General features: G+C 35.9%; 1 protein-coding gene across 1 annotated transcript in view; it reads right to left on the minus strand.

The window, feature by feature from the left end:
• The window catches only part of Ophn1 (oligophrenin 1), a 383,470-nt gene that overhangs the window by 253,546 nt on the left and 101,993 nt on the right, over positions 1 to 27,931 (minus strand). The window contains exon 3 of the mRNA XM_040282142.2: positions 16,734 to 16,829. Coding sequence (XP_040138076.1) covers positions 16,734 to 16,829 — 96 coding nt within the window. The remainder of the gene's footprint in view (positions 1 to 16,733; positions 16,830 to 27,931) is intronic.

Consider the following 27,931-nt stretch of genomic DNA (forward strand, 5'->3'; position numbering starts at 1 on the left):
GAGCATTACACAAAATTTTATGAACACAGCAAAATGCCTATGATGTCATATTGCACAAAAAATAATACAAACATTTGAATATCAAAATTATATATATGAGGGGCTGGGGTCGTGGCTCAGTGGTAGAGTGCTCACACATAGTAGAGTGCTCTACCATGTGTGAGGTGCTAGGTTTGACCCTCAGCACCACATTAAAAAATAAAATAAAATAAAGGTATTGTGTCCAACTACAACTAGAAAAAAATTTAAAAACATTATACATATGATTCAACTATGTACAGAAAATATGCTTGGACAAAAAAAAGGTCAAGTAGGGAGTATATCAAAATAATTGTGGTTCTTTATGGAAAGTGTGTGTGTGTGTGTGTGTGTGTGTGTGTGTGTGTGTGTGTGTAAACTCTGGTGTCTAGATGAATTGATTTAAAATCACATTTAAACAACCAATTAGCCACATGATCCTGGACAAGTTTCTTAACATCTCATGGACTGAAACTACCTCCTTAGAATTGTACTGAGATTAAGTAATGTTTGCAAAGCATTTTGCACATAGTAGCTACTCAGCAAATGATAGCTATTACTATACTTTTTCCTCTATTTCCATATTTTTATAATACAGTATGTTTATATAATAATGCAAAGATACCAATAAACTCAACTATTAATTTAAAAAAATTCCAAAGATCATATGGCTAATGAATGTACAGGCCAGAGTTTGAATCCAGGTACAGCCAAATCCAAGACCATGTACCTAACTCCTAACATCTCCACGGGAGGAAAAGTGAACCCGAATGGTCAAAGTATCATTACCATGAGTATATAATGATGATTGTGTCAGGGAAAAACAGAGTTTGGCAGGATAGATTACTAGAATCAGTAAGACCTTTAATGGGGAAGGAATGAATGGCAATCAGGACTGACACCTGGGCCTTCTGAAGGATGCTACTAAGAAACTAACACTTCACTTATTCTTGAAGTCAATACCAGAAGTGCTTTGAGATGGATTTATACTACTTGATAGACCCTGGCTGGCACCTAACTAATAGTCCCCAGATTAGTCAGATAGGAAGCATAGCAGTATGCTATTAAATATCCATGAGATACTGGTGTGACTCTACATCATGTACATCCAGAGAAATAAAAAGCTGTGCTCCATTTGTGTACAATGAGTCAAAATGCATTTGAAATACATTTTTATTTGTTCTAATTATACATTAGCAGAATGTATAATTAGAACAAATTTTAAAAAGTCCAAATTAAAATAATGTCCATAAGAGTAAAAGAGGGTAAGACTCATGCCAAGCATTCTCCTCACTCTACATGGATACTTTCCTCCTATGTCAAATGCTTCTGTGAGACCTCAGAGAACCTGGGAACTAGCATTATTATTTTCAGGATTCTGGGTTATGCTCCAATTTATAAACCTTAGACCTTAAATATAGCCCCGGGCTCCAGGAAAAAATGATTGTTAAGAAATTACTCACCACTCTGTGTTCTGAAAAATGGCTACCCGGCCAAGGACCACCATTTCCTTACATATATGATCACTTCTCTCCTTCCTCATGACTCCCATAAGACTTATTTACATGCTGTATTAGTCATATTCTCATCACTGGGACAAAATACCTGAGAAAAACAACTCAGATAAGAAAAAATTCATTTTGGCTCAGTTTCAGAGGTTTCAGTCCATGGCTGGCTGACTCCATAGTTTGGGACCAGAGCAGAATATCATAGTAGAAACCAAATTTACGAGTCATCGGGATAGAAGAAGGTACAGAGATGCAAACCAAGGGAATGAGTAACCTGCTGAATGAAATAATTACAGAAAACTTTCCAGAAATAAAAAAGGAAACAGATATACAAATTGAAGATGCATACAGGACACCGAGCACACAAAATCACAGTAGACCAACGCCAAGACACATTGTTATGAAGATATCCAATATACAGAACAAAGAGAAAATATTAAAAGCTACAAGAGAAAGGAGACAGATTACATTCAGGGGTAAACCAATAAGGCTAACAATGGATTTTTCATCACAGACGCTGAAAGCAAGAAGATCCAGGAACAACGTATTTTAAACACTGAAAGACAATGGATGCCAACCAAGAATTCTGTATCCAGCAAAATTAAGTTTCAAGTATGACAAGGAAATAAAAATCTTTCATGATGAACAAAAGTTAAAAGAATTTGCACCAGAAAACCAGCATTGCAAAGCATTTTGAGCAAAACACTACACGAGGAAGAAATGAAAAACAATAACCAAAACCATCAGTGAGAAGTGCCTCGGTAAAGACAGAGGGTGAGGGGAAAGATAATCATGGAGAAACAAACTAAATTTTTTAAAAAAAGGATAAATAATCAAACATGGCTGGAAGTACAAAAAATATATCTATAGTAACTCTAAATGTTAATGGCTTAAACTCTCCAATAAAGCGACATAGGCTGGTATCATGGACTAAAAAAACAAATCTAACAATATGCTGCCTCCAGGAGACACATCTGATTGGAAAAGACATACACAGGCTGAAGGTGAAAGGACGGGAAAAAATATACCACGCACACGGTCCTCATGAGCAAGCAGGGGTGGCCATCCTCATATCGAATAAAATCGACTTCAAGACTAAGTTAATCAAAAGGGATAAGGAAGGACATTATATACTGTTAAAAGGAACCATTCACCAACAAGACATAACAATTATCAATATTTATGCACCAAATAATGGTGCTTCGACATTCATAAAACAAATTCTCCTCAAGTTCAAGAATCAAATAGACCACAACACAATAATTATGGGTGACTTCAACACACCTCTCTCACCATTGGACAAATCCTCCAAACAAAAGATGAATAAAGACACTATAGAACTCAATATCACAATCAATAACCTAGACTTAACTGACATATATAGAATATATCAACCATCATCAAATGGATATACTTTTTTCTCAGCAGCACATGGATCCTTCTCAAAAATAGACCATATATTATGCCATAGGGCAACCCTCAGTAAATATACAGGGGTGGAGATAATACCATGAATTTTATCTGATCATAATGGAATGAAACTGGAAATCAATGATAAAAGAAGGAAGGAAAAATCCTACATCACATGGAAAATGAACAATATGTTACTGAATGATCAATGGGTTACAGAAGACATAAAGGAGGAAATAAAAAAAATTCTTAGAGATAAATGAAAATACAGACACAACCTATCGGAATCTATGGGACACAATGAAAGCAGTTTTAAGAGGGAAATTCATCGCCTGGAGGTCATTCCTCAAAAAAAGAAAAAATCAAAAAAATAAATGAGCTCACACTTCATCTCAAAGCCCTAGAAAAGGAAGAGCAAAACAACAGCAAATGTAGCAGAAGGCAAGAAATAATTAAAATCAGAGCGGAAATCAATGAAATTGAAACAAAAGAAACTATTGAAAAAATTAACAAAACTAAAAGTTGGTTCTTCGAAAAAATAAATAAGATCGACAGACCTTTAGCCATGCTAATGAAGAGAAGAAGAGAGAGAACTCAAATTACTAACATACGGGATGAAAAAGGCAATATCACAACAGATGCTACAGAAATACAGAAGACAATTAGAAATTATTTTGAAAACCTATATCCCAATAAAATAGAAGATAGTGAAGACATCGATAAATTTCTTAAGTCATATGATTTGCCCAGACTGAGTCAGGAGGATACACACAATTTGAACAGACCAATATCAATGGATGAAATTGAAGAAGCAATCAAAAGACTACCAACCAAGAAAAGCCCAGGACCGGATGGGTATACAGCAGAGTTTTACAAAACCTTTAAAGAAGAATTAATACCAATACTTTTCAAGTTATTTCAGGAAATAGAAAAAGAGGGAGCTCTTCCAAATTTATTCTATGAGGCCAACATCACCCTGATCCCGAAACCAGACAAAGACACCTCAAAGAAAGAAAACTACAGACCAATATCTCTAATGAACCTAGATGCAAAAATCCTCAATAAAATTCTGGCGAATCGAATACAAAAACACATCAAAAAAATTGTGCACCATGATCAAGTAGGATTCATCCCTGGGATGCAAGGATGGTTCAATATACGGAAATCAATAAATGTTATTCACCACATCAATAGACTTAAAGATAAGAACCATATGATCATCTCAATAGACGCAGAGAAAGCATTCGACAAAGTACAGCATCCCTTTATGTTCAAAACTCTAGAAAAACTAGGGATAACAGGAACTTACCTTGACATTGTAAAAGCTATCTATGCTAAGCCTCAGGCTAGCATCATTCTGAATGGAGAAAAGTTGAAGGCATTCCCTCTAAAATCTGGAACAAGACAGGGATGCCCTCTCTCACCACTTCTATTTAATTTAGTCCTTGAAATACTAGCCAGAGCAATTAGACAGACAAAAGAAATTAAGGCATAAAAATAGGAAAAGAAGAACTTAAATCATCACTATTTGTGGACGGCATGATTCTATACCTAGAAGACCCAAAAGGGTCTACAAAGAAACTACTAGAACTAATAAATGAATTCAGCAAAGTGGCAAGATATAAAATCAACATGCATAAATCAAAGGCATTTCTGTATATCAGCGACAAAACTTCTGAAACGGAAATGAGGAAAACACTCCATTCACAATATCCTCAAAAAAATAAAATACTTGGGAATCAACCTAACAAAAGACGTGAAAGATTTATACAATGAAAACTACAGAACCTAAAGAGAGAAGTAGAAGAAGATCTTAGAAGATGGAAAAATATACCCTGTTCATGGATAGGCAGAACTAACATTATCAAAATGGCGATATTATCAAAAGTTCTCTATAGGTTTAATGCAATGCCAATCAAAATCCCAACGGCATTTCTTGTAGAAATAGATAAAGCAATCATGAAATTCATATGGAAAATTAAAAGACCCAGAATAGCAAAAGCAATTCTAAGCAGGAAGTGTGAATCAGGCGGTATAGCGATACCAGATTTCAAACTATATTACAGAGCAATAGTGACAAAAACAGCATGGTACTGGTACCAAAACAGGCGGGTGGACCAATGGTATAGAATAGAGGACACAGAGACTAATCCACAAAGTTACAACTATCTTATATTTGATAAAGGGACTAAAAGCATGCAATGGAGGAAGGATAGCATCTTCAACAAATGGTGTTGGGAAAACTGGAAATTCATATGCAACAAAATGAAACTGAATCCCTTTCTCTCACCATGCACAAAAGCTAACTCAAAATGGATCAAGGAGCTTGATATCAAATCAGAGACTCTGTGTCTGATAGAAGAAAAAGTTGGCTCTGATCTACATATTGTGGGGTCAGGCTCCAAATTCCTTAATAGGACACCCATAGCACAAGAGTTAATAACAAGAATCAACAAATGGGACTTACTTAAACTGAAAAGTTTTTTCTCAGCAAGAGAAACAATAAGAGAGGTAAATAGGGAGCCTACATCCTGGGAACAAATTTTTACTCCTCACACTTCAGATAGAGCCCTAATATCCAGAGTATACAAAGAACTCAAAAAATTAGACAATAAGATAACAAATAACCCAATCAACAAATGGGCCAAGGACCTGAACAGACACTTCTCAGAGGAGGACATACAATCAATCAACAAGTACATGAAAAAATGCTCACCATCTCTAGCAGTCAGAGAAATGCAAATCAAAACCACCCTAAGATACAATCTCACTCCAGTAAGATTGGCAGCCACTATGAAGTCAAACAACAACAAGTGCTGGCGAGGATGTGGAGAAAAGGGTACACTTGTACATTGCTGGTGGGACTGCAAATTGGTGCGGCCAATTTGGAAAGCAGTATGGAGATTCCTGGGAAAGCTGGGAATGGAACCACCATTTGACCCAGCTATTGTCCTTCTGGGACTATTCCCTGAAGTCCTTCAAAGAGTATGCTACGGGGATACTGCCACATCGATGTTCATAGCAGCACAATTCACAATAGCTAGACTGGGAACCAACCCAGATGCCCTTCAATAGATGAATGGATAAAAAAAAATGTGGCATTTATATACCATGGAATATTACGCAGCACTAAAAATGACAAAATCATGGAATTTGCAGGGAAATGGATGGCACTAGAGCAGATTATGTTTAGTGAAGCTAGCCAATCCCTAAAAAACAAATACCAAATGTCTTCTTTGATATAATGAAAGCAACTAAGAACAGAACAGGGAGGAAGAGCAGGAAGAAAAGATTAACATTAAAGAGAGACATGAGATGAGAGGGAAGGGGAGAGAAAAGGGAAATTGCATGGAAATGGAGGGAGACCCTCATTGCTATACAAAATTACATATAAGAGGTTGTGAGGGGAATGGGAAAAAAAACAAGGAGAGAAATGAATTACAATAGATGGGGTAGAGAGAGAAGATGGGAGGGGAGGGGAGGGGGGATAGTAGTGGATAGGAAAGGCAGCAGAATACAACAGTTACTAATAGGGCATCATGTAAAATTGTGGATGTGTAACCGACGTGATTCTGCAATCTGTATTTGGGGTAAAATTGGGAGTTCATAACCCACTTCAATCTAATGTATGAAATATGATATGTCAAGAGTTTTGTAATATTGTGAACAACCAATAAAAAAAAAGGAAAAAAAAGAATATCATAGTAGAAGAATGTGGTAGAAGCTGCTCAGCTCATGGCATTTGGGGAGCAGAGACAGAGAAAAAGGAAAGAGCTGGGTGATGCATACTTGTAATCTCAGCTGCTCAGGAGGCTGAGGCAGGCAGATCACAAGTTCAAAGTCAGCCTCAGCAATTTAGTAAGGCCCTAAGCACCTTAGCAAGACCTTGTCTCAAAATAAAAATATTAAAGGGCTGGGGATGTAGTTAAACACTCCTGAGTTCAATCACTACTAACAGAAAAGAAGAAGGGGCCAGAAACAAGACATACCACTCCATAATATGCCCCCAGTTACTTATTTCCTCCAACTAGATCCTAACTCCTACAGTTTACACCACTTCCTGGTAATTCCACCAAATTATTAATCCACCAATGGACTAATCCACTTATGATGCCAAAACTCTTGTGATTCAATCAGTTCCTATCAGTTCCTGGGAGCCACAACTTTGAACATTGCTGCGTGGGGACCAAGCCTCCAACACAGGAGCCTATGGGGGACATTCCAGATCCAAACCATAATGCTTTCTGCTATAATAATCCAAGTTTCCTTCCTTCTCCTTGAAATGTCCCTCATTAATGAAAGTTTTCCTTATGGCCATATCTTATGGCCATAGTCTGAATACAATCATGTACTTAATTGTCAGTGTGCAGTTTTGATGCTTTTGGTTTTATCATGCTTTGGGTTGCATATATATAACTTAGGGAAAATGAATTATCTCTTCTAATTTTATAGTGTTTCCTATGCAACCCAAAGATATATTTATAACATAGGGTGTATGAATGTGTGTGTGTGTGTGTGTGTGTGTGTGTGTGTGTGTGTGTGTAAATTCTATGCTATATAGGAAGCTCGTAGAGAATTGTTAATGCCTTCATTCTCTGTTGTATATTTCTATTGATCAAAGTCCTGGTGCTGCCTCGCTTGATCCAATTAGACAATAACTATATAGTGTGGTTAGTCTTAATTTCAGGGCTTTTTTTTTGTGTGTGTGTGTGTGTGTATGGTACTGGGGATAGAACCCAGAGCCTCACACATTCCATGCAAGTGCTTTACCACTGAGCCATGTCTCTAGCCCCAATTTCAGTTATTTTTAAAAGTTAACTTGATACAACTTTACTTCTTTGAAATTAGCATCTTCAAATCAGTGGCTCCAATCAGGGATTCATATTCCTTACCAATTAAATGTGATATAGTTAGGACCTACTCTAGATTACTGAATCACTTTGATATTCTTGACATATTTTTAACATATTTTAACTATGCTTGATATGTTCATGGCATATCATGTCAGAATCATTCTGTTATATCTAAAAACTTTTCTTTAAAATATTATTTTCATCCATTTTTGTAAATTAAATACAATATCCATTCTTCTTTAAACATAGTAAATTATAATGTTTATAGATATTTTTACAGAAACTTTTTTTAGATTGACTATTGTTTTGTATACCAAAGTAAAAACCACATGTTCTTTTCAGTTGCATTACTATTCTTGTAACAGAATTCCATCAGATCTTCACTTTTTAAAAAAATGACCAGTAATAAGTTAGCCACAGCTATTTTAAGACTTTTCTCATCTATAAATAGTTTTTGTTTTAATGTGATGTTTCCCTGAAAACATTTAAAATCAGCCACAGGCCAACATGCTTCATTTTTAACAAAGAGAATTCCATGAAAGAAAGTTATGACAGGTACTTTTGTGTACAGGCTGCTGATGGCATCCTTTAAAGAATTTTGAGACCATAGCAATGAACAAGAATTTCAAGAACTCTAGTAAGAAAATTAGCTGAGTTCATGAGACTGTTACCTATTAACAAGATAATAAACACAGAGAACAAGAAGTAATCACATAAGACTAAATTAACTGATAAATAATGGCTCAGGAATTATTTGGAATAATACTGATATTTTAGTGTTCTTTTCTTTTCAGAGAGAACACTTGGGATTGAACCCAGTGGCACTTTACCACTGAGCTACATTCCCAGTTCTCTTCATTTTTTAATTCAAAATATAATCTCACTTAATTTCTTGGGGTCTCACTAAGTTGCTGAGGCTGGCCTTGAACTTCCAATCCTCCTGACTCAGCCTCCTGAGTTCCTGGGATTATAGATGTGGACTATTAGTATTAGCTTAGTATTCTATTTTTAGATATATAAGAATATATTTCTCTTCTTGCTATGTAAATAAGAAACTTTAATAAGATTTTCTAAATCTAGGATGGGTTTGGAAGAGAAAATAAGGTATTATTCATGAATGTTTCATTTCAGTTTACAAAAGCATAATCTATAACTCACAACAATTTAATAGATTATGCTTTTGTAAACTGAAATGAAACATTCATGAAAATCTTATTAAAGTTTCTTATTTCCATAGCAATATAATTACTTGCATGGAGTCAATAAGAATCCATCATTTTTGTTACCAGGACAGGATTTGAAACATTGGTTTTACAACAAAGGCTTTGCCTAGAATGACATTTGAAAATTATGCTCACTGAATCATATATGATCAGACCCTTGTAAGGAATTTGGGTTATATTAAGCCAATGCATATAAAGCATTCTTGGAAAAAAACTGACCTGGTACTTGGCATACAGATTCCCAACCTTATAAATGAATAGGGAAAGTATATCTTCCTGACGGGTACACAAACCTTAAGATATTTGGGAACCTCAAGAAGATTGGAATTCACCTAAATTTACAGGTACTGCAGGTGAAAACTGGTGGGGAATTCCTGACTTGGCTTCTTAGCCTCATGAGATTGTTTTTTTTTTTTTTTAAAGCTTGATCTGAGATTCCTCGTGGAAAACTTCCAGTAAAGCAAACTTAAGAAGACCTATAAGATAAATTACCATTCTTGAAGCAACTATGTAAATAATCATGCCAAGTGTAATGAGACCAATGTTATTTTACTTTTACCTAAAAAGAACCATTAAAAATAAAATAACATTTTAAAAGAATTATTTTGTGATTAACTAATCCACAGAGATTGATTTGTGTTTTTTTTTAAACTGGGAAACAATGGCTTATCAGATTTCCCTGTTCTTTGTAGTTAACTATTTTCACCTGTTGTTAATTGTGAGCAATGGATAAGTGTACAATCTCTTCTGATTGAAATCTCTTCTCTGATTGAAATTTAATTGAGTTCCTCTCCTTCCCTGTCACAAAACCAGTTTGGATAGTTACCTTTAAATTGGACTAGATCCCCAAAATGAGTATTCTTACTAAATTTTCAATTCTTTCCAGTTCCTTCAATATCTGGCTATACAATCCTTCAAGCCAACACTCCCAATTTCCCTCTCAAGGCTTCAACTCATGCAGAATTAAAATCTCATTGACCAGGCTCCAGAGGGACTCTGGATTGTCCCTTTTCCTCAAAATCTGAAGAAGCCATGTGAACTGAAGACCAAAAACTTGACATAAACTTTCACAAGGTCCTGCCACCAAGCAAACCCTGAAGTGGGCTAGAATTCTTCACAGAAAAGCCATTGCCTAGACTAAGGGAATCTGGCAAAATTCTCCATTCGTTTGTGCATTTATTTGAGAACAAGCCAAGAATGTGCCCATTCTTTTCACTGACAATGTGAAACTTTATCTAAGCCCTCAGCTCCCAGAAAGCATTAAGGACAGGCTGATGGAACATTCTATCTGACCTTAATCTGTTTGGTCTTCACATATGTTAGGGTCACTAAAGTGGAAATGTAATTTACAGTTTGAGATTAAGAAATACCGATTTTAAACAAACCTGATAAACGCAAAGAGTGGCCACTTTAGAGGAAGATGTAGCAACCTATTTGCACAGAAGGGTGATGCTCATTACCAGGGTTCACTTGGTAGACACCCTGCTCTGAAAATGACAAGACTGAAACTTGGGGTAAAAATAATACAAGGCTCTCCAATGGAACACACCAAATATTTGGTATTTAAAGTTAAGGGAATCTGTCTGAATTCTCCTTCCTGATCTCTTCCCATCTGTCTATTGCTCCCTGATAAGCTTCAGAATAAACCCTAAGTCTTTCATTAGGTATCCCAAGTCCTGAAGACATGACCATCTAACCCAGGTCACAAGCTTACTGTGGTCACAAGCCTACAAATATACATGTTTGGCCCATATGTATATTTTGTCTGGTCTGAACAGTGCTTTAAATTTGGTGTAATTAGCCAACACTTAAAAAGAGATGCTATGGACATAATTTCTGGATATTTCCTTCTGGCAAAAAAAAAAATCTGATACTCTGTCTATACTGGATTCAAATTTCAGAAGGCAACAATTACTGGAGTCTGTTTGAGGATAATGGTTTTAATTGGAACTTGTCTTTTTCTGTGTGCCACAAGCCCCACCCCCATTATTAAGTCATTGAGACAGATTATCATTTACCATTCTATATCTAGCCTCCGTTGCTTATTTTCATCACCTGTTGAGAATCTATCCCCTACATACCTCTCTTATCCCTGAATCCTCTCTCCACTCTTTAAATTCATTCAATTTGCTTCTAGTTTCAAGAGAGATAATCTCACTCTTTGTTTTCTCTGCCTATTTTATCTCAAATCTCACTCATTCTTCTGAAATTCAACAGAGATCACAACCAGCACACGGATGAGGCAGAATAGGCACCTAGGCTGCAAAATTTAAGAAGGCATATTCACTCTCAGGTGTCAGCCGAGAGTAAGTGCTTCCTTAAATAAGAGCACTGACCACCTGACTTGCCTCACCCTAGCTCTGGAACTGACTCTGATATAACTTCTCTAAGAAGGCCTCCATGTTTATTCACCCTGCCCCTTCCCACCAACACACACATGCCCCAATCTAGATTAGGGGCTACAATGTGCTTACCCCTACCATAGAACTTTTCACATTGTATTGCAACTGTCTGCTCAGCAACCTCCTTCAATACACCATGAGTTCCTCTGAGGGCAGGGAGGTTTGTTTCATGTCTCTGAATCCCTAGTCTATGGCACTTATTGGACACTCTGTATTTACTAATTAATGAATATCTACCAGGGATCCTCAGAAGAGGAAGGAGATTCTCTTAAGTGTATGTGGGAAACATTCTTTTTTCTTGTTCCTAGTTCCATGATGATATAGAAAGTCATCTGCCTGAAGTTCATCCTGAAACTTAACTGAATGGAAGTTCTATGAGGACAGGATATTTCATAGTAGGTACTCAATAAAAAAAAATTATTTAACTAAGCCAGCCTTAGCAACTTAGCAAGGCCTTAACCAACTCAGTGAGATCCTGCCTCTAAACAAAATATAAAAAAGGGCTGGGGATGTAGCTCAGTGGTTAAGCACCCCTAGGTTCAATCCCCAGTAACCCCAAATATGTTCATTTAATGAATTGGGCTTTAGAATACACAGATTTTAGTAGTAATCTAGCACTATCTAGCTGTGTGAGACATTCAACAATTACTTCCCTACCTCTAAGTCTGTTTCCAGTATGTTGAATGAGCATGAACTAACTCAATCTCTCTCTCTCTCTCTCTCTCTCTCTCTCTCTCTCTCTCTCTCTCTCTCAATAGCTTGTGTAAAATGTGTTTATCAAGCAATCTAAAAGTTATCAACTTCTTTTCTCTTTTAATCTGTAAATTACATTGTTCAAGCAAATTTGTACATGGGAGCACAGTACAAAAAGCTACTTAATGTGAGCTTGTGTGGATGGAAGACACTGAGGACCCAAGGAGCACAGTTTGAAAGGGCCTGAGACCTGTGCTGGGGTTCCACAATGCCCACTGAGATTCTGATTATTTTGGTCTAAGATAGGTCCTAAGATTCTGGATGAATAAGATCCCTAGGAGATTCTGATATGAAGCTATATTAGACATAACTTAACTAGATGCTCTAAGGTCCCTGCCAGTACTGACATTTTATGCTTCTACATTTTCCTTTGGCAGTTAATTTGGGAAGTATCATCAAACCATCACCTTTGCCTATAAATAAAGTTCTACTACATTTCTAGTATAGTCAATAACAACTAAAAGTTACTGAGTACCAATTTAATGCCAGACACTGAGTTAAATGATTTATATATACTCTCTGATATGCATGTGTATGTGTATGTGTGTGTGTGTGTGTGTGTGTGTGTGTGTGTGTGCACATTCTTTGATTCACTTCTCACAACCTTATAAGGTAGATTATACTCTCTAATTCATGGATGAGAAAAACAAACTCAACAAATGCAAGTAACATTGCCAAGATCCCACTGCCAATAAATAAAACTCAAATCTAAAGCAGATTCCATAAACACCTGAGTCAGATTTTCTTTGGCTTCTGAGCCAAAGAGGTCAAGAAAAAGCCAGAGAATGCCAACTAAAGGCATACATATCTTGCTCTAAAGAAGTGATAAATATGCAGTGAGACACCAACTCCCACTAGTCCTTTCTATACACAGAGAGTTTAGGATAGGTCCTAGAGTTCATCATCAAGGGAAGAAACTCTTCAGAGAAGCCTTAGGCTTTCCTCTGTGTGCTCTAGAGTAACTGCCATCTCTCCTAGGATCTGCAATGCGGTTTACACTACTGAGTTACCTCTTGGAGCCGTCATAAAAAGTATACTATGGAAAGGCCCTCTGCACATATAATGTGAGATCTAAAAACGCAACCCAATATTCCATCTTACTATACTTTTTATGAATTTTTCCAGTGAAACAGAAGATTTACTGAGGCAAGGCCAGTAATGTTGGTGATTAAAGGTTGGTACACTCTGCTGTCTCAGCTTTCAGGGCAATTGTACTTTCCCAACAATAGCCACCCAGTACGGCCCCCAAGATTTCTTCTCAAAGCCCCAAAGAGTCAGCCTCAGCTGTTAGAGCACTGGCTCTTCCTCTCACTCCCACCACAAATCCCAGTTTTTAAAATGATAAATTCAACAAGGATAATAGGCCAATGGATTTTCAAAATCTCTCTTCAGTTCCCATTAATAAAAGTCAGTTCCTTAGAGTAATGGGCAGATGATAATTAGGAGTTCCTGAAATTGGCAGGCAAATGATGAGTGAGTTAAAGGGTTATTGTAAATCATACATCAAGAAGCAAAGATGTCACAGGCAACAGCTCTCATGGAGCCCACAGACACCCACAGGAATCTGGCAGTGCCAGATTTTATTTTGGTCTGAAAGTCACTATACTCAAGCTCACACACCCACTTTTTCCAGCATGGCATTAGTTGACAACTGTGCTGACATTCAGAGGGGTGAAAGAGTTGAAACACAAAGTTCAATATAAAGGTTGACATGGGCAATGACTCAGGCCTACTGCTTGGCTTTGAGGCAAATGGGTACTTGTTCAAAGTCACACCATTCTAGCAGAAATGGGAAGTATTTTATGAAATTGCATGTGCCATATATCTTCCACTCTTTTAAAGTCATCAACCGATAGGTAAAACAGAATCTATTTTAAGAAATAAATACAGGACTAGGGATATAGTTCAGTGGCAGAGCCCTTGCCTACCATGTATAAGATCCTGGGTTCCAACTCTATCACTACAAAAAAATCAGATCTTATATTAACAATAATGTTGAAATAGCTAACATTTACTTAGGCACTGTGCATACTTGGCATTTATTATCTCATCCCCAATTTATGTATGAGAAAAATTAATACTCAAAGAGGTGACATCACTTTCCAAAAGTTATGCGGCTAATAATCTGCAGAGCTGCAATTCAAATTTGGGCTGTCTGACTCCAGAGCCCATGATCTGTCTTTTTAATAAGTCATGCCCTTGAACAAGGATAGATACACAGAAGTAGAATGAAAGGGCATCAATAGGGAAATAATCCAAATACAAATAACTACCTCACTTAGCCAGTTAACCAAAATATTTACCAATCTTACTCTCATAAAAATATTAATTGCAATTCTAATTGTAATAGTAAAATTTTTGAAAGAAATAAAGTGTAACTTCTATATTAATATAATACTAATATATCCATTATTTATTCATTTAGCAAACATTAATTGAGCACCTATTATATACCAGGAACTCCTTTATGTGCAGGGGAAACAAGAGTGAACAAAACAATATCCAATAAGCTAATTCTGTGCAGGGAATACCCTGTTTGTTATCATAATTTTATATTTTGTTATTAAAATATACCACAGGAGGCACCTATATTTTTTGAGAGAGAGAGAATTTTAATTTTTTTTTTTTTTTTAGTTTTCGGCGGACACAACATCTTTGTTGGTATGTGGTGCTGAAGATCGAACCCGGGCCGCACGCATGCCAGGCGAGCGCGCTACCACTTGAGCCACATCCCTAGCCCGGCACCTATTAATAATAATACACTTCTATATTTTAGTTCTGGGGCTTATAAATGTAACCATTAACATTTTCCAGTAATATTAGATCATCCATAATAGTTCTATGGTTCAATGTTCTCATCTGGAAAATGTTTTAAACTAACCCTTTAACTCAAGGTCAGCAAACTTTTTCTTAACCAGCCAGAAAGTAAACATTTTAGTCACTGAGGGCCATGTATCACTGTCACTACCACTCAATGCTGCTGTTGTACCATAAAAAAATACCCATAGATAATACTTGAAAATAATGGTGACTGTGTTCCAATAAGACTTGATTTACAAAAATAGGTGATAGACTGCCCTTAGCACAAGGGCCACAGTTTGTTGACTCTTGCTTTAACTTCATAACAACTAAAGCAAACACAGAGTTTCATTTACTTCCACTGTTTAATTTCATCTTGGTAACATCTTTTTAAAAAAATATTTTTAGGAGGCTGGGGTTGTGGTTCAGCGGTAGAGCGCTCTCCTACCATGTGCGAGGCCCTGGTTTGATCCTCAGCACCACATAAAAATAAATAAACAAAAATAAAAGTATTGTGTACAACTAAAAAATAAACTTTAAAAAATATTTTTAGTTGTAGATAGACACAATGACTTTATTTCATGTATTTATGTGGTGCTAAGGATCAAACCCAGTGACTCACACATCTAGGCAATCACTTTTCCACCGAGCCACAACCCCAGCCATTGGTAACATCTTTGAGATGTTCACCACATTTTATAGAGGACAAAAATGAGACTCAGAGAGGGAAAATACCTTTTCCAACATCACACAGCTAATGGAACAATTTGTTCAATCCATTTACCAAGGGAGATGCCAACTTCCTGTTGTCTGAAAACATGTACTTATATAAACACTAATTTTTAAGCTTTCCAGGGGAATTTGTTCATTATAAGAACACTACTTAAAGGTCATTTAAAAAAAATACACAAAATCACTCTTTACATTATCCACTACAGAAATATTTATTTTACTGCATTAGATGCTTTAAAGGAAAGTCCCCCTGCAGACTGAGTCAAGGACTTCAATGGAGGTTTACAGATGTCTTGATTGGGGCTTTTTTTTTTTTTTTTTGATACTGGGGTTAATGAACCTAGGGGCCCTTAACCACTGAGCCACATCCCCAGCCATTTTTTATATCTTATCTAGAGACAGGTTCTTGCTAAGTTCATGAGGCTGGGGAACCATCCTCCTGCCTCTGCCTCTTGAGTGCTGGGATTACAGGTATGCACCACCCTGCCTGCTCTTGATTGCTTGTGTTGTGAGTAAATCACTAACAGAAAGTTTCCTCATCTTTCCTAAGCAGCCTTCCAGGGACTGGACACTGGACCAGACAAAATGAAGACATGCAAGTGTTCAGTATCTGCAAACCAAGGAAGCCACACAGCCTTGGGCCTACCTTAAGAGGTACAGGGCACAGTAGCCCATGCCTGTAATCCCAACATCTTGGGAGGCTGAGGCAGGAGGATCAAAAACTCAACCTCAGCAATTTATTGAGGCCCTAAGCAACTTAACAAGACCCTGTGTTAAAAAAAATTAAAAGGGGGGGGGCTGAAGTTATGGCTCAGTTGGTAGAGTGTTTGCCTTGCATATGTAAGGCACTGGGTTTGATCCTCAGCACCACATAGAAACAAATAAATAAAATAAAGGTATTAAAAAAAACTAAACTAATAAAAAATAAAAAGGGCTGGGAATGTGGCTCAGTGGTAAAGCACCTCTGGTTCAATCCTTAGTTTAAAATAAGAGAGAGAGAGAAAGGTATATGGCCACATGAAACTGAAGACTCACCAATGTTAATCTCATCGTCAGTCAGAGTGTCTCCAATAAAATCAAATTGAAAGGACTGCAGCGTCTGGGAAAATTTCTGAACAGCAGAGGAGTAATCTGCAAAGAAAGGAGGACAGGAGAAATAGTCAACATTGTTACCCTTTAATTGCTTTCATCATGTCTGTTAGAGTATATAGAGAACAAAGGAAGTGTTCTGGACAGGTAGCAACTTGCACTTAAAGAAGTCAAACAAAAGATCATACTTTCAGAAGGAAATTTAAGCAACTAAACTATAAATTAAAGAACAGGAGAATGAGATGGCTTAGTGAAGTCCTTCTTAACATTAGGGGATATGCTTCATGGCTACACCCTGCTCCTCTCTGACTAGTTTTACTCAAAGCCTGGAAGACCTGAAACTACATAGTTGCACTCTTTTAATTTATGTATTTTATTTATATTGGTGCCAGGATTGAACCCAGGGTTGTGTTACCAGTAAGCCACATCCCTAGCCCTTTCTTATTTATTTATTTATTTATTTACTTATTTACTTATTGAGACAGGTTCATGCTAAGTTGCTTAGGGCCTTGCTAAGTTGCTGAGCCTGACTTTGAATTTGCAATCCTCCTGCCTCAGCCTCCTGAACCACTATAATTACAGGTGTGGACCACCATGCCTGGCTATAGTTGTACTCTTTTTACTTTTTATTTATTTTATGTTTATGCAGTGCTAAAGATCAAACCCAGTGCCTCACACGTGCTAGGCAAGTGCTCTGTAACTGAGCTACAGCCCAAGGCCCTATAGTTGCACTCTAAAGGGCCTGCTTTAAGGATTTGTTAAACCTCCATTATAAGCAGTGAAATAAATGCATTCTTAAGTTTCATATAAAAATATGCACAATCGATCTACAAAGAAAGAATGTATCTCCATTTTAGAGATATAGCACTAAAGATCCCAGACCTAGGTGGCAGTGCTAGAACTAGAAGCCAGGTGGTCAGTCTGCCTCTACAGGGGCCTCCCCATGACAACATGCATGCAACCAGGACATTTTACACATTAAACCAGATGACAGCCTGGGTTAAAACATTGCCTACAAGGAGAACAGATTTAGCTTGTTCACAGGATATTTACCAAGGGACCTTGCCTAAGGAAGCAATGAATAGTGTGTGTGTGTGTGTGTGTGTGTGTGTGTGTGTGTGTGTGTGTGTGTCTCAGAGTGATCTAAATGGATAAATGCTTTTATTTTTGGTCAATGATTTTGAATTTTAGTATATAATTTTTTAATTAGTTTTATTTTATCTTTTTTTACAGCTTTATTTTGCTTATTTTTAAGTTGTGCTGAGGCTGGAATTCAGTGCCTCACACATGCGAGGCAAGTGCTCTACTGCCAAGCCACAACCCCAGCCCCTAGTATATAAATTTTTAAAATGATATAAACTAAAATCCTATTTAGCTACAGTTTTGAGAATTTTTTTTTGTACCAGGGATTGAACTTAGGGGCACTGGACCACTGAGCCACATCCCCAGCCCTATTTTGTATTTCATTTAGAGACAGGGTCTCACTGAGTTGCTTAGCACCTCACTTAGTTGCTGAGGCTGGCTGGGATTACAGGCATGGGCCACTGAGCCCAGCTAAGAAATTATTTTTAAATATGACTTTCTGCCAGGCCTCTAAGCCAAACAACCTCTTGACTCTTGCTACTCCAAGAATGATTCTTAGGTCAGCAATAGCATCATCACCTGGAAGCCCCACCCAAGACCTCCTAAATCAGAAACTGCATTTTTAACACAATTCTTAGGGGATTCATATATCTGTTAACCCATTTTGTCCCAGCATCCCAGATATCATATTTACACAATGTCCTACTTATAGAACAGTTTATATATGTAAAAGATACTATGTTGTCTTAATATCCTATTTATAGCACAATCTATTATCATTCCAAATGATAATAAACAATATGTAAGCTCTAGATTATTATAAGAGTGGAAACTTGATTTGATAAAGGTGTATGGATAGGGGACCTCAGAGGTACTCAGATTTAGACAAGTTCATCAGGGTAGAGCCCCCATGATTGGAACCTGGGAGAATTATAAGAAAAAGAAGAAACTACAGAGATACACAGACATTCACACACACTCCCTGCCTCTTGACCTTGCTATATGATGCCCTGTACCGCCTCAGAACTCTGAAAACAAGAAAGCATGTGGCCACTCATATTTGTACCTCCATAATCATGAACCAAAATATACCTCTTTTCTCTAAAATATCCAGTCTATAAGTGTTGTGTTATTAGCAACAGAAAATGGACTAATACCAACACTACATTTTCCTAGAGTTTCATAAAATGGAATCATATAAAACATACATTTTATGTCCAACTAAAGTCTGCACAATACTTCAAAAATTAATCCACATTATCATGTGTATCAGCAATTCATTTTTTATTGCTAAGTAATATTCCACTGTGTAAATATATTAAAATGTGTTCATTTACTCATCTATTCATGCATATTTATGTCTTTTTTGTTTCTCATAATTGTAAATAAAGCTGCTGTAAACATTCACAAGGCTGAGTTCAGTGATGCAAACCTAATAATCCCAGCCACTCAGGAGGCTTAGGCAGGAGGGCAGCAAGACTAAAGCCAGCCTCAGCATCTTAACAAAACTCTCAGCAACTTATTGAGACTCCATCTCAAAATTTAAAAAAATTAAAATGGACTGAGGAATGTAGCTCAGTGGTAAAGCACCCCTGGGTTCAATCCCTGGTACTGAAAAAAATATCATGCAAAGACTTTCGAGGATACATTTTCAATTCTTATGGGTAAATACCTAGAAGATCAGTAAGTGGGTTATATGGTAAGCTAGAAATTATGCTTATATAAGAAAAGGTCAAAATGTCTTCTAAAGTAATTTACTATTTCCTATTTATATTAAAAATGTATAAGAATTTTAGATGATCCACATACTTACCAACACCTGTCAATTTACATATTTATTTTCATTTTAGAAATTTTAATGGTAGTACAGTGTTATCTCTCTGTAATTTTAATTTGCACTTTCATGATAAATAATGGTACAATCTTATATGCCAACTGGATTTTAATAACCTCTAGATAGTTTCTCTTCTTATCATTGAGCTGAAAGATATCTTCATATATTCTAGATATAAGTTTTTCATCAGACTATGTACAGCAAATATTCTCTAAATCAACTAAAGGCTTCACAATCTGAGTAATGTTTATTCTAGAAAAAGGAATGAACCTAAGTAAGAACAGTGACCTTTATTGCTGTATTAAGTTATGTTAATCATATCAATGTCTCCCCAGCATCATTGAAAATCACAGCCTTACAGCTGCAATAACTGTGAAAACCAACATTTTAGCAGCCACTGGAGGAGAAAAAATGTTATTGGAGTTTCTTAAGGTTTCCCCTCAGAGAATTATCACTATTTATCCAGTTTGACAGGTCCTGAAAGCTTCATTGTCAGGGCTTATATTTGCTTGTCCCAACTTGAAGCCCATTCTGTGAAAACAACACAACCATGAGAATATTTGTTGAAAACAATCATCCAAAATTTTTAGTGACTACCATTATAAATGGAGGGGGATGATATAGTGTATTTTTTAGTTGTAGTTGGACACAATACCTTTATTTATTTATTTTTACGTGGTGCTGAGGGTCAAACCCAGTGCCTTCCACATACTAGGTGAGTGCTCTACCACTGAGCCACAACCTCAGCCCCAATATAGTGTAATTTTGATTTGCATTTCCATGATTGCTAAGGGTGTTGAACATTTTTAAAAATATATTTGTTGGCCATTTATATTTTTCTTTTGAGAAATTTCTATTTGTATCATTTAGCCATTTATTAATGTGGATTTTAGTGTTAAGTTTTTTGAGGTCCTTATACATGGTGGGTATTAATCACCAGTCAGAAAACTAGCAAAGACTTTGTCAGCTCCCTCTTCATGCTCTCAATTATTTCTTTTGCTGTGCAGAAGCTTTTAAATTTGATGCTGTCTCAGTTATTGATTCTTGCTTTTATTTCTCGAGCTCTAGGAATCTTGTTAAGGAAGTCAGTTCCTGTGCCAATATGATGAAGTGCTGAGCCTATATTATCTTCTAGCCAGTGCAGGGTTTCTGATCTAATTCCTAGGTCTTTAATCCATTTTGAGCTGACTTTTGAGCAGGGTGAGAGATAGGGGTTAAATTTCATTCTGCTGCATATGGATATCTAATTTTCCCAGCCCTATTTGTAAAAAGGCTATATTTTCTCCAATATATGTTATAGGCACCTTGTCTAATATGTGATAACTACATTTATGTGGGTTTATCTCTGTGTCTTCTTTTCTATTCCATTAGTATTTATGGCTGTTTTGATGCCATTACCATGATATTTCTGTTACTATGACTCTGTACTACAATTTAAAATCAAGTTTTATGATTGCTTCCAGCATCAGGCTTACTGTTCAGTATTGTTTTGGTAATTCTGGGTTATTTATTCTTTCATATGAATTTTAGGACTCAAATTATTCAAAATTGTGGTGGCCTAAGACAACTTGACAAGTTGGGGTTAACTCTTGGTTAAAAAAAGAGACAGATGATGACAATTAGACAATGAATGCCTACATGGGGTTTTGAAAAGCTCCAAACATATCCTGAGAAATCTAGAAAGACATGCATGTGAAGGCATTTGTGCATACCCTGGGTTGTGTGCATGCTCATGAAGGATTTGAGTACCTAATTTCTCATCCCTGACTAATCTTGCACAAATAGAAAGAAAATGGTAAGGCAAAATTTTCGATTTCCTATCTGAATATTAAAGGCCTACCCCTATCCCCATGCACACATCCAAACTCCTTCAGCAAAGATGAAGAGCCTTACTAGTTTCTATTATTTAATGAAACCATTGTCCAAACATTAGGTTTCCAGTAAATTAGCCTACTAGACATTTCTGTGACTTCATAAAACAATTATACATACTTTACATAATTATTCTATAAAGTTAATAAACAATAATCCTAAAAAATGACACCAAATCCTGGAGAAATGGGGAAGATCTAATTTCCAAAACTGTCACAGTCTATTACATTAAAATGTTCACTTTTCAGGAATTATGAGACACATATAGGAAAAATTGGTACATATTCAAGAAAAATATGTAACCAGTTAGAACTGTCCCTGAAATATTACATAAATCAGCAACCAAAAGAGTTGAGAAATGGCTATAAGACAAAATGTTTAAAAGACAAAAATTATGACTAGAGACAAAGAAAGGAATGTGATAATGATAAAAGAATCAATTAATCAGAAAAACATTATAATTACAAAGATATATTTACCAAATAACTGATAAAAATATATGAAGCAAAAATCCTACAGAAATGAAGGAAGAAATAGATGAGCCAGGGAAAAATAGTTGAAAATGTCAGTGTTCCATGTTCGATGATAAATAGGCAGAAAAATCAAAGAACACAAGACTTTAAGAACACTGTAAACCATCTACAACTAACATAAATCTATAGAACACTCTTATGTAATTCTACCAAGAAAATATACATTCTTCTCAAGTTCACAAGGAAATTCTCTATGATACACTATCTGGTAAACTGAAACAGAAGCTTCAATAAATTTAACAGGATTGAAATTATACAAAGTGTTTTATGGCCATAAGTGGATGAACAGCCATATTCATACTACATAAAAGTATAACATTCCTAGAAAATAATTTAGGGGAAAACCTACATGACCTTTGATATTTCAAAGGCATTTTACATACAATATCAAAGGTATAATCAATAAAATAAATGATTGATAAACTGGACTTCATTCAATTTTTTGGAAAGCTTCTCCTTTCAGTCAGGTATAGTGGTACACGCCTGTAGTCCCCTGTAGTCCCCTGTAGTGCTACTCGGGAGACTGAGACAGAAGGATCTCTTGAGCCCAGGAGTTCAAGACCAGCCTGGGCAACAGAGCAAGATCCTGTCTCAAAAATAAGCTGCTTCTCTTTCAAAGAGAAGTGACAGACTGGGAGAAAATATGTACAAAAGAATTATCTGATAAAAGACTGGTATCCAAAATATAGAGAGGACTCTTAAAACTTAATAGTAAGAAAAGAAATGATATAATTAAAAATTAGGAAAAGGATCTGAGAATATAACTCTCCAGAGAATATCTATAGGGGGAAAATTAGCATATATAAAAATATCCAACACTATATGCTAGAAAGGATGTGGAGCAATAAGAACTCTCATTGTTGCTAGGCATACAAAATGGCACATCCACTTTGGAAGATTGTTTGACTATTCCTTATAGAACTTAACATGCTCTATAGTTATAAGATACAGTAATTGCACTCCTTGATATTTACTCAAATGAGTCAAAAACATGTGCACACAAAAAAGTACACAAAGGGGACTGGGGTTGTGGCTCAACGGTAGAGCACTTGCCTAGTGTATGTGAGGCCCTGGGTTTGATCCTCAGCACCACATAAAAATAAATTAAAAATAAAGGTACTGACAACTACAACTAAAAAATAAATATTTAAAAAGTGCACAAAGATGTTCATTGCAGTTTTATTCATTATTGATAAAACTTGAAAGCCACAAAGATCTATGTGATGATTAATCTGAATTCTCAATTTGATTGGATTAAGAGATATCAAAGAATAAAAGGTTTCTGATTGTCTCAGTCAGGGTGTTTCTAGGAATGATTGGCATTTGGGACAGTGAACTAAAGCAGAGACCCATCCTAAGTGTGGACAGCACAGTCCAATAGATTGGAGGCTCAGATGGAATAAAAAGTCAAAAGAACAAGAAAGGAGAAACAGATACAAGCTTAATTCTTCTTGAACAGGTTCCTTTTTTAAATTACATCTACTTTTAAATTTTTTATTAGAGCTTTTTAGTTATACATAGTAGTCAGGATCATCCCAACAAACACATACATGCATGGAATTCAATTTCAGTTCAGGATCCACACCTTTTCTCTCCTGTCCCATCCCCTACCCCACCCCCTCTCCTCTATTTTTCTAGATTTTCTTTCTCAATTGCTGAGGATATCAGACTCTAGCCCCTTCACTCTTCCAAAGTGTACTCTGACCAGTGACTCTCCAGGGAGTTCCCAGGCCTTGCTTCCAGTCCCAGAATAGGGCTGCATCATTGTTCCTTCTTGTCTTGAGGCTTCAGCTTCTTTGACTGGGCAGCTACTGGTTCCGATAGCTCTCCAGCCTGCAGACCACCATTATGTGATGATCCAGCTTCTGGTTATGTAAGCCAATCTAATAAATCCCCTTTTATAACATATATCTCCTATTGGTTCTGTTCCTCTAGAAAACTCTGATGAATACAAGCTCCTTCAACAGATCTTCAATAGATGAGTAGATAAATAAATGTGGTAGAGCCAGATAATTAAATATTATTCAGTATAAAAAAGTTATGAAAAAAGCATGGAACAAACTTAAGTGCAGATGACTAAGTAAAAGAAGGCAATATAAAAAGTCTAAGTCTATAAAAATGATACTGATATTAACAGAAAAAAAAGTCTAAGTCTAAATGCCGTATGATTCCAACTACATGACATTCCAGACAGGGTAAAACTATAGTGACAGTAAAAAACAAAAAAAAAAGATTAGCAATTTTTAGAGGTAAAGGAGAAGAGTGAGGAAAATAGGCAAAGCACAAAAGATTTTTAGGGCAGTGATACTACAATGGTAGATACAGTTCATTATATAGTTGTCCAAACCTATTAAATATGTAACACCAAAAGTAAACCCTGATATAAACTATGAAATTTAGTTTGTCAAGACATGTTAGTATAGTTCATCAAGTGTAAAAGATGTACTACTCTGGTGCAGAACTTTGATAGTGGAGGAGCCTATGCTATGACATAGATGAAACTTGAAACTATCCTGCTAAAACTATATATTTCAAAACAGCATATGGCATCTATTTATTCTGTAGTAAATAATTGTGCTAATTAAAACTTTTTGAAGAAGAAAATACTATGTCAAGAGAAAAAAAGACAGACACAAAGCATCACATGCGGTGTAATCATTTAAGTTTCATATCCAAAATACACAAATATGCAGAGACAAATTAGTAGCTTCTGGGCAAGGGGAAAAGGGGAAGACTACTAACAGGTATGAGTGTTTGATGATATGATTAATACATGGTTGAATAAAATAGTTTGATGGATGCACATCTATGAATATACTAAAAACACTAAATCGTACACTTTTGAGGTAAAATTTATGCTGTGAAAATATATCTCAATACAGCTATCATTAAAATATGAATGGAACAAAAGAAAAAATATGAATGGAGAAGGGAGATAGGTGTGCCTAGAAGGAGTAGCACAAAGCAGGTATTTGCAGTGACAAAAACATTTCTGGATTCTGATTATTATGATGGTTAAGCAAATCTACACATGACAAAATGGCACAGAACTAGACATACCCACTTTACCTGCTTTTTATATTGGGCTATATTTATGCAAGATGTCTCATTAAGAAAGGTACACATGGGCTTGCATTGTAGCTCAATAGTAGAGCACTTGCCTAGCACACATGAGGCACCGGGTTCAATCCTCAGTACCACATAAAAATAAAGGATTGTGTCCATCTACAACTAAAAAATACATTTTTTAAAAAAGAAAGGTACACATGATTCTATTTTGAAGCTTCTTATAAATCTACAATTGTTTTAAAATTCAAAATGTGTAAAATTTTTTTTCCATATCTTATTTATCCAAGTGAATTCGAAGCTTCCTTCAAATGAAAATTGGTATCATCTTCATGTCTACACTGGCATTTATTGTCCTCCCATGAAAAACAGATTCCTCAAAAATACCCCAGATTACTATAGAAAGAATTAATTTATATAAATTTAATTTATATAATTTAAAATATATATAAATCCTCTCTTTCCTCCCTTTCCTAATAAAAACTGCAAATTTAGCCAGGTATGGTACCATTCAGCTATAATCCCAGCTACTTGAGAGGCTAAAGCAGAGGATAGTGATTTCAAGTTCAGCCAGGACAATTTAGTGAGCCCCTGTCTCAAAATTTAAAAATTAGTCTGGCATGGTGGCACATGCTTGTAATACCAGTGACTCAGGAGGCTGAGGCAGAAAGATTTCATATTAAAGACCAGATTCAGCAACTCAACGGGGCCCTGAGCAACTTAAGACCCAGTCTCAAAATTTTGACGATATGGCTCACCTCTAGGTTCAATCTCAAGCAGCTAAATAAATAAATAAATAAATAAATAAATAAATAAATAAATAAATAAATAAATAAATAAATAAATAAAATGCGCTGGGGGTGTATCTCAATGGTAGATTACTTGCCCAGCATACACAAGGCACTGTGTTCAATCTCCAGTAAGTACTACTCCCCCCCCCAAAAAAAAACCCTGCTAATTTAGCATGTTTGAGTATTGCCTGTGCCATTCCAAAACCTGGAGCTCAGAAGAGAAATTCAACTTCTTCTAGCCTAACAGAAATCCAGGTGTTCTACTAGGGTTTAAGTATAATTCCATGTCACATACAAGATACAGGTGGTCTAGGGAAACATGACCTAAAAAGCCACTTTTAGAAGACAAGCCCTCTAATGTATATTACCAGTCACTATCAAAGAAGATTTCATTGAATTGACTAAAGCTGTTATTGCAATCATCTACATGGGACACTTACTTGGTGGATAAAAGGAGGGCATCTGATAGAGACTGCTATTTCTTTAAAATTTAATTTATATAATTTGAAACATCCCTCTTATAATTTTAATTACTATCTCTAAACAATCTTGTTTACTTCTAGTTTATCTATTGATATTGAAATTATTTTAAATATGTATTAATTTATTTTAAATAACACCAATAAACTACTTGTATGTTAACATAAATAACATTTTATGGAAAAAATGTTTTTAAAAGCAAATAATATATCAAGAATTGGAATTATTTTACATTTTTATAAATCTCTTTAATGTCTGGCTTAAAACAGCTAGACTGTCATATCTCCTTCTGCATTCAATTTGTTGTGATATGTTGTTTCAGCTGAAGATATAAAGAAATCCTATTTACACACAGATTGTAATATTTTTCCTTGCTATGGCACTGAATTAGTCCATTTTCTGCTGCTATAACAAAATACCTAAAGTCGGACATGTATAAGAAAATAAGTTTATTTTCCTCACAGTTTTAAGTGAAGTGGCCTCCTCTGGTCAGCCTCTAGTGAGGGCCTTCTGGAAATATGACAACATGGAGGATGGCACTATGGTAGGAGTGCATCACAAGAGGGAAAGAGAAGTCACATGGCAAGATAGGAAGCCATGGTGATACAGAGACCAGTCTTACTCTTTTAATAACAACCCACTCTCACAGGAAATATTTGGGTCCTAAAATACCTACATTAAAACCTTCTGATAACAGCATGCCCAATAACCCAATTAACTTCCACTAGGCTCTTACCTCTTAAAGATTTCACAAGCTTCCAACATAGACTAAGGACCAAGCTTCCAAGACATGGCCCTTTAAGGGACATATTCAAATCATATCCAAAGCAGAGCACAAACCAAAACTGGACAAGTGGTAGTTTATTAAAAATTAGTTGCAATGTAGTATCAAGAACCTTATCAATTGCGTTTTCATACCATCATCCACTGAAAAAAGTTGGTCAGTCTTGTCATATGAACAGATTTTTGCTTGCACTGCATGAATCTTTTACCTATGTGTGATTTGGTCATATCATACACTGGTCCTTTGGAAAATACTGGTCCATTAGGTTATGATAATCTTTGAATTTTGATTCATTATTCAACATAAAGAGCACATTGCTAATATAACACCAACCTCATCAAAAAGTCTAAATATTAGAAAGCTGTGAAGCACACAAAAGTGGGTACATACATTCCATAGTTCCAATTTTTGCCTGAAAACTGGATTTTTTGATGTGTTAGAGATCAAACCTGGAGCTTCATATAAAACTTGAATTTTATTATTGATGACAAATACTGTTGTTTTCTTAAAGTGGGAGACTCATTTCAATTCAAGAGGAATGACTCTGCCCCCAGCAACCAACAGACTTACCAACACACTCAATGTAATTGAGCCAACACACTAATATTAAACTATATTGTCAATGACAACAAGGACCCTATATCTCCAACACATAAATATGCCTTTCACAGAGAGGTATTCATCAAATACTTTTTTAATAA

This window comes from Ictidomys tridecemlineatus, chromosome X (assembly GCF_052094955.1).
Source record: "Ictidomys tridecemlineatus isolate mIctTri1 chromosome X, mIctTri1.hap1, whole genome shotgun sequence".
NCBI lineage: Eukaryota > Metazoa > Chordata > Mammalia > Rodentia > Sciuridae > Ictidomys > Ictidomys tridecemlineatus.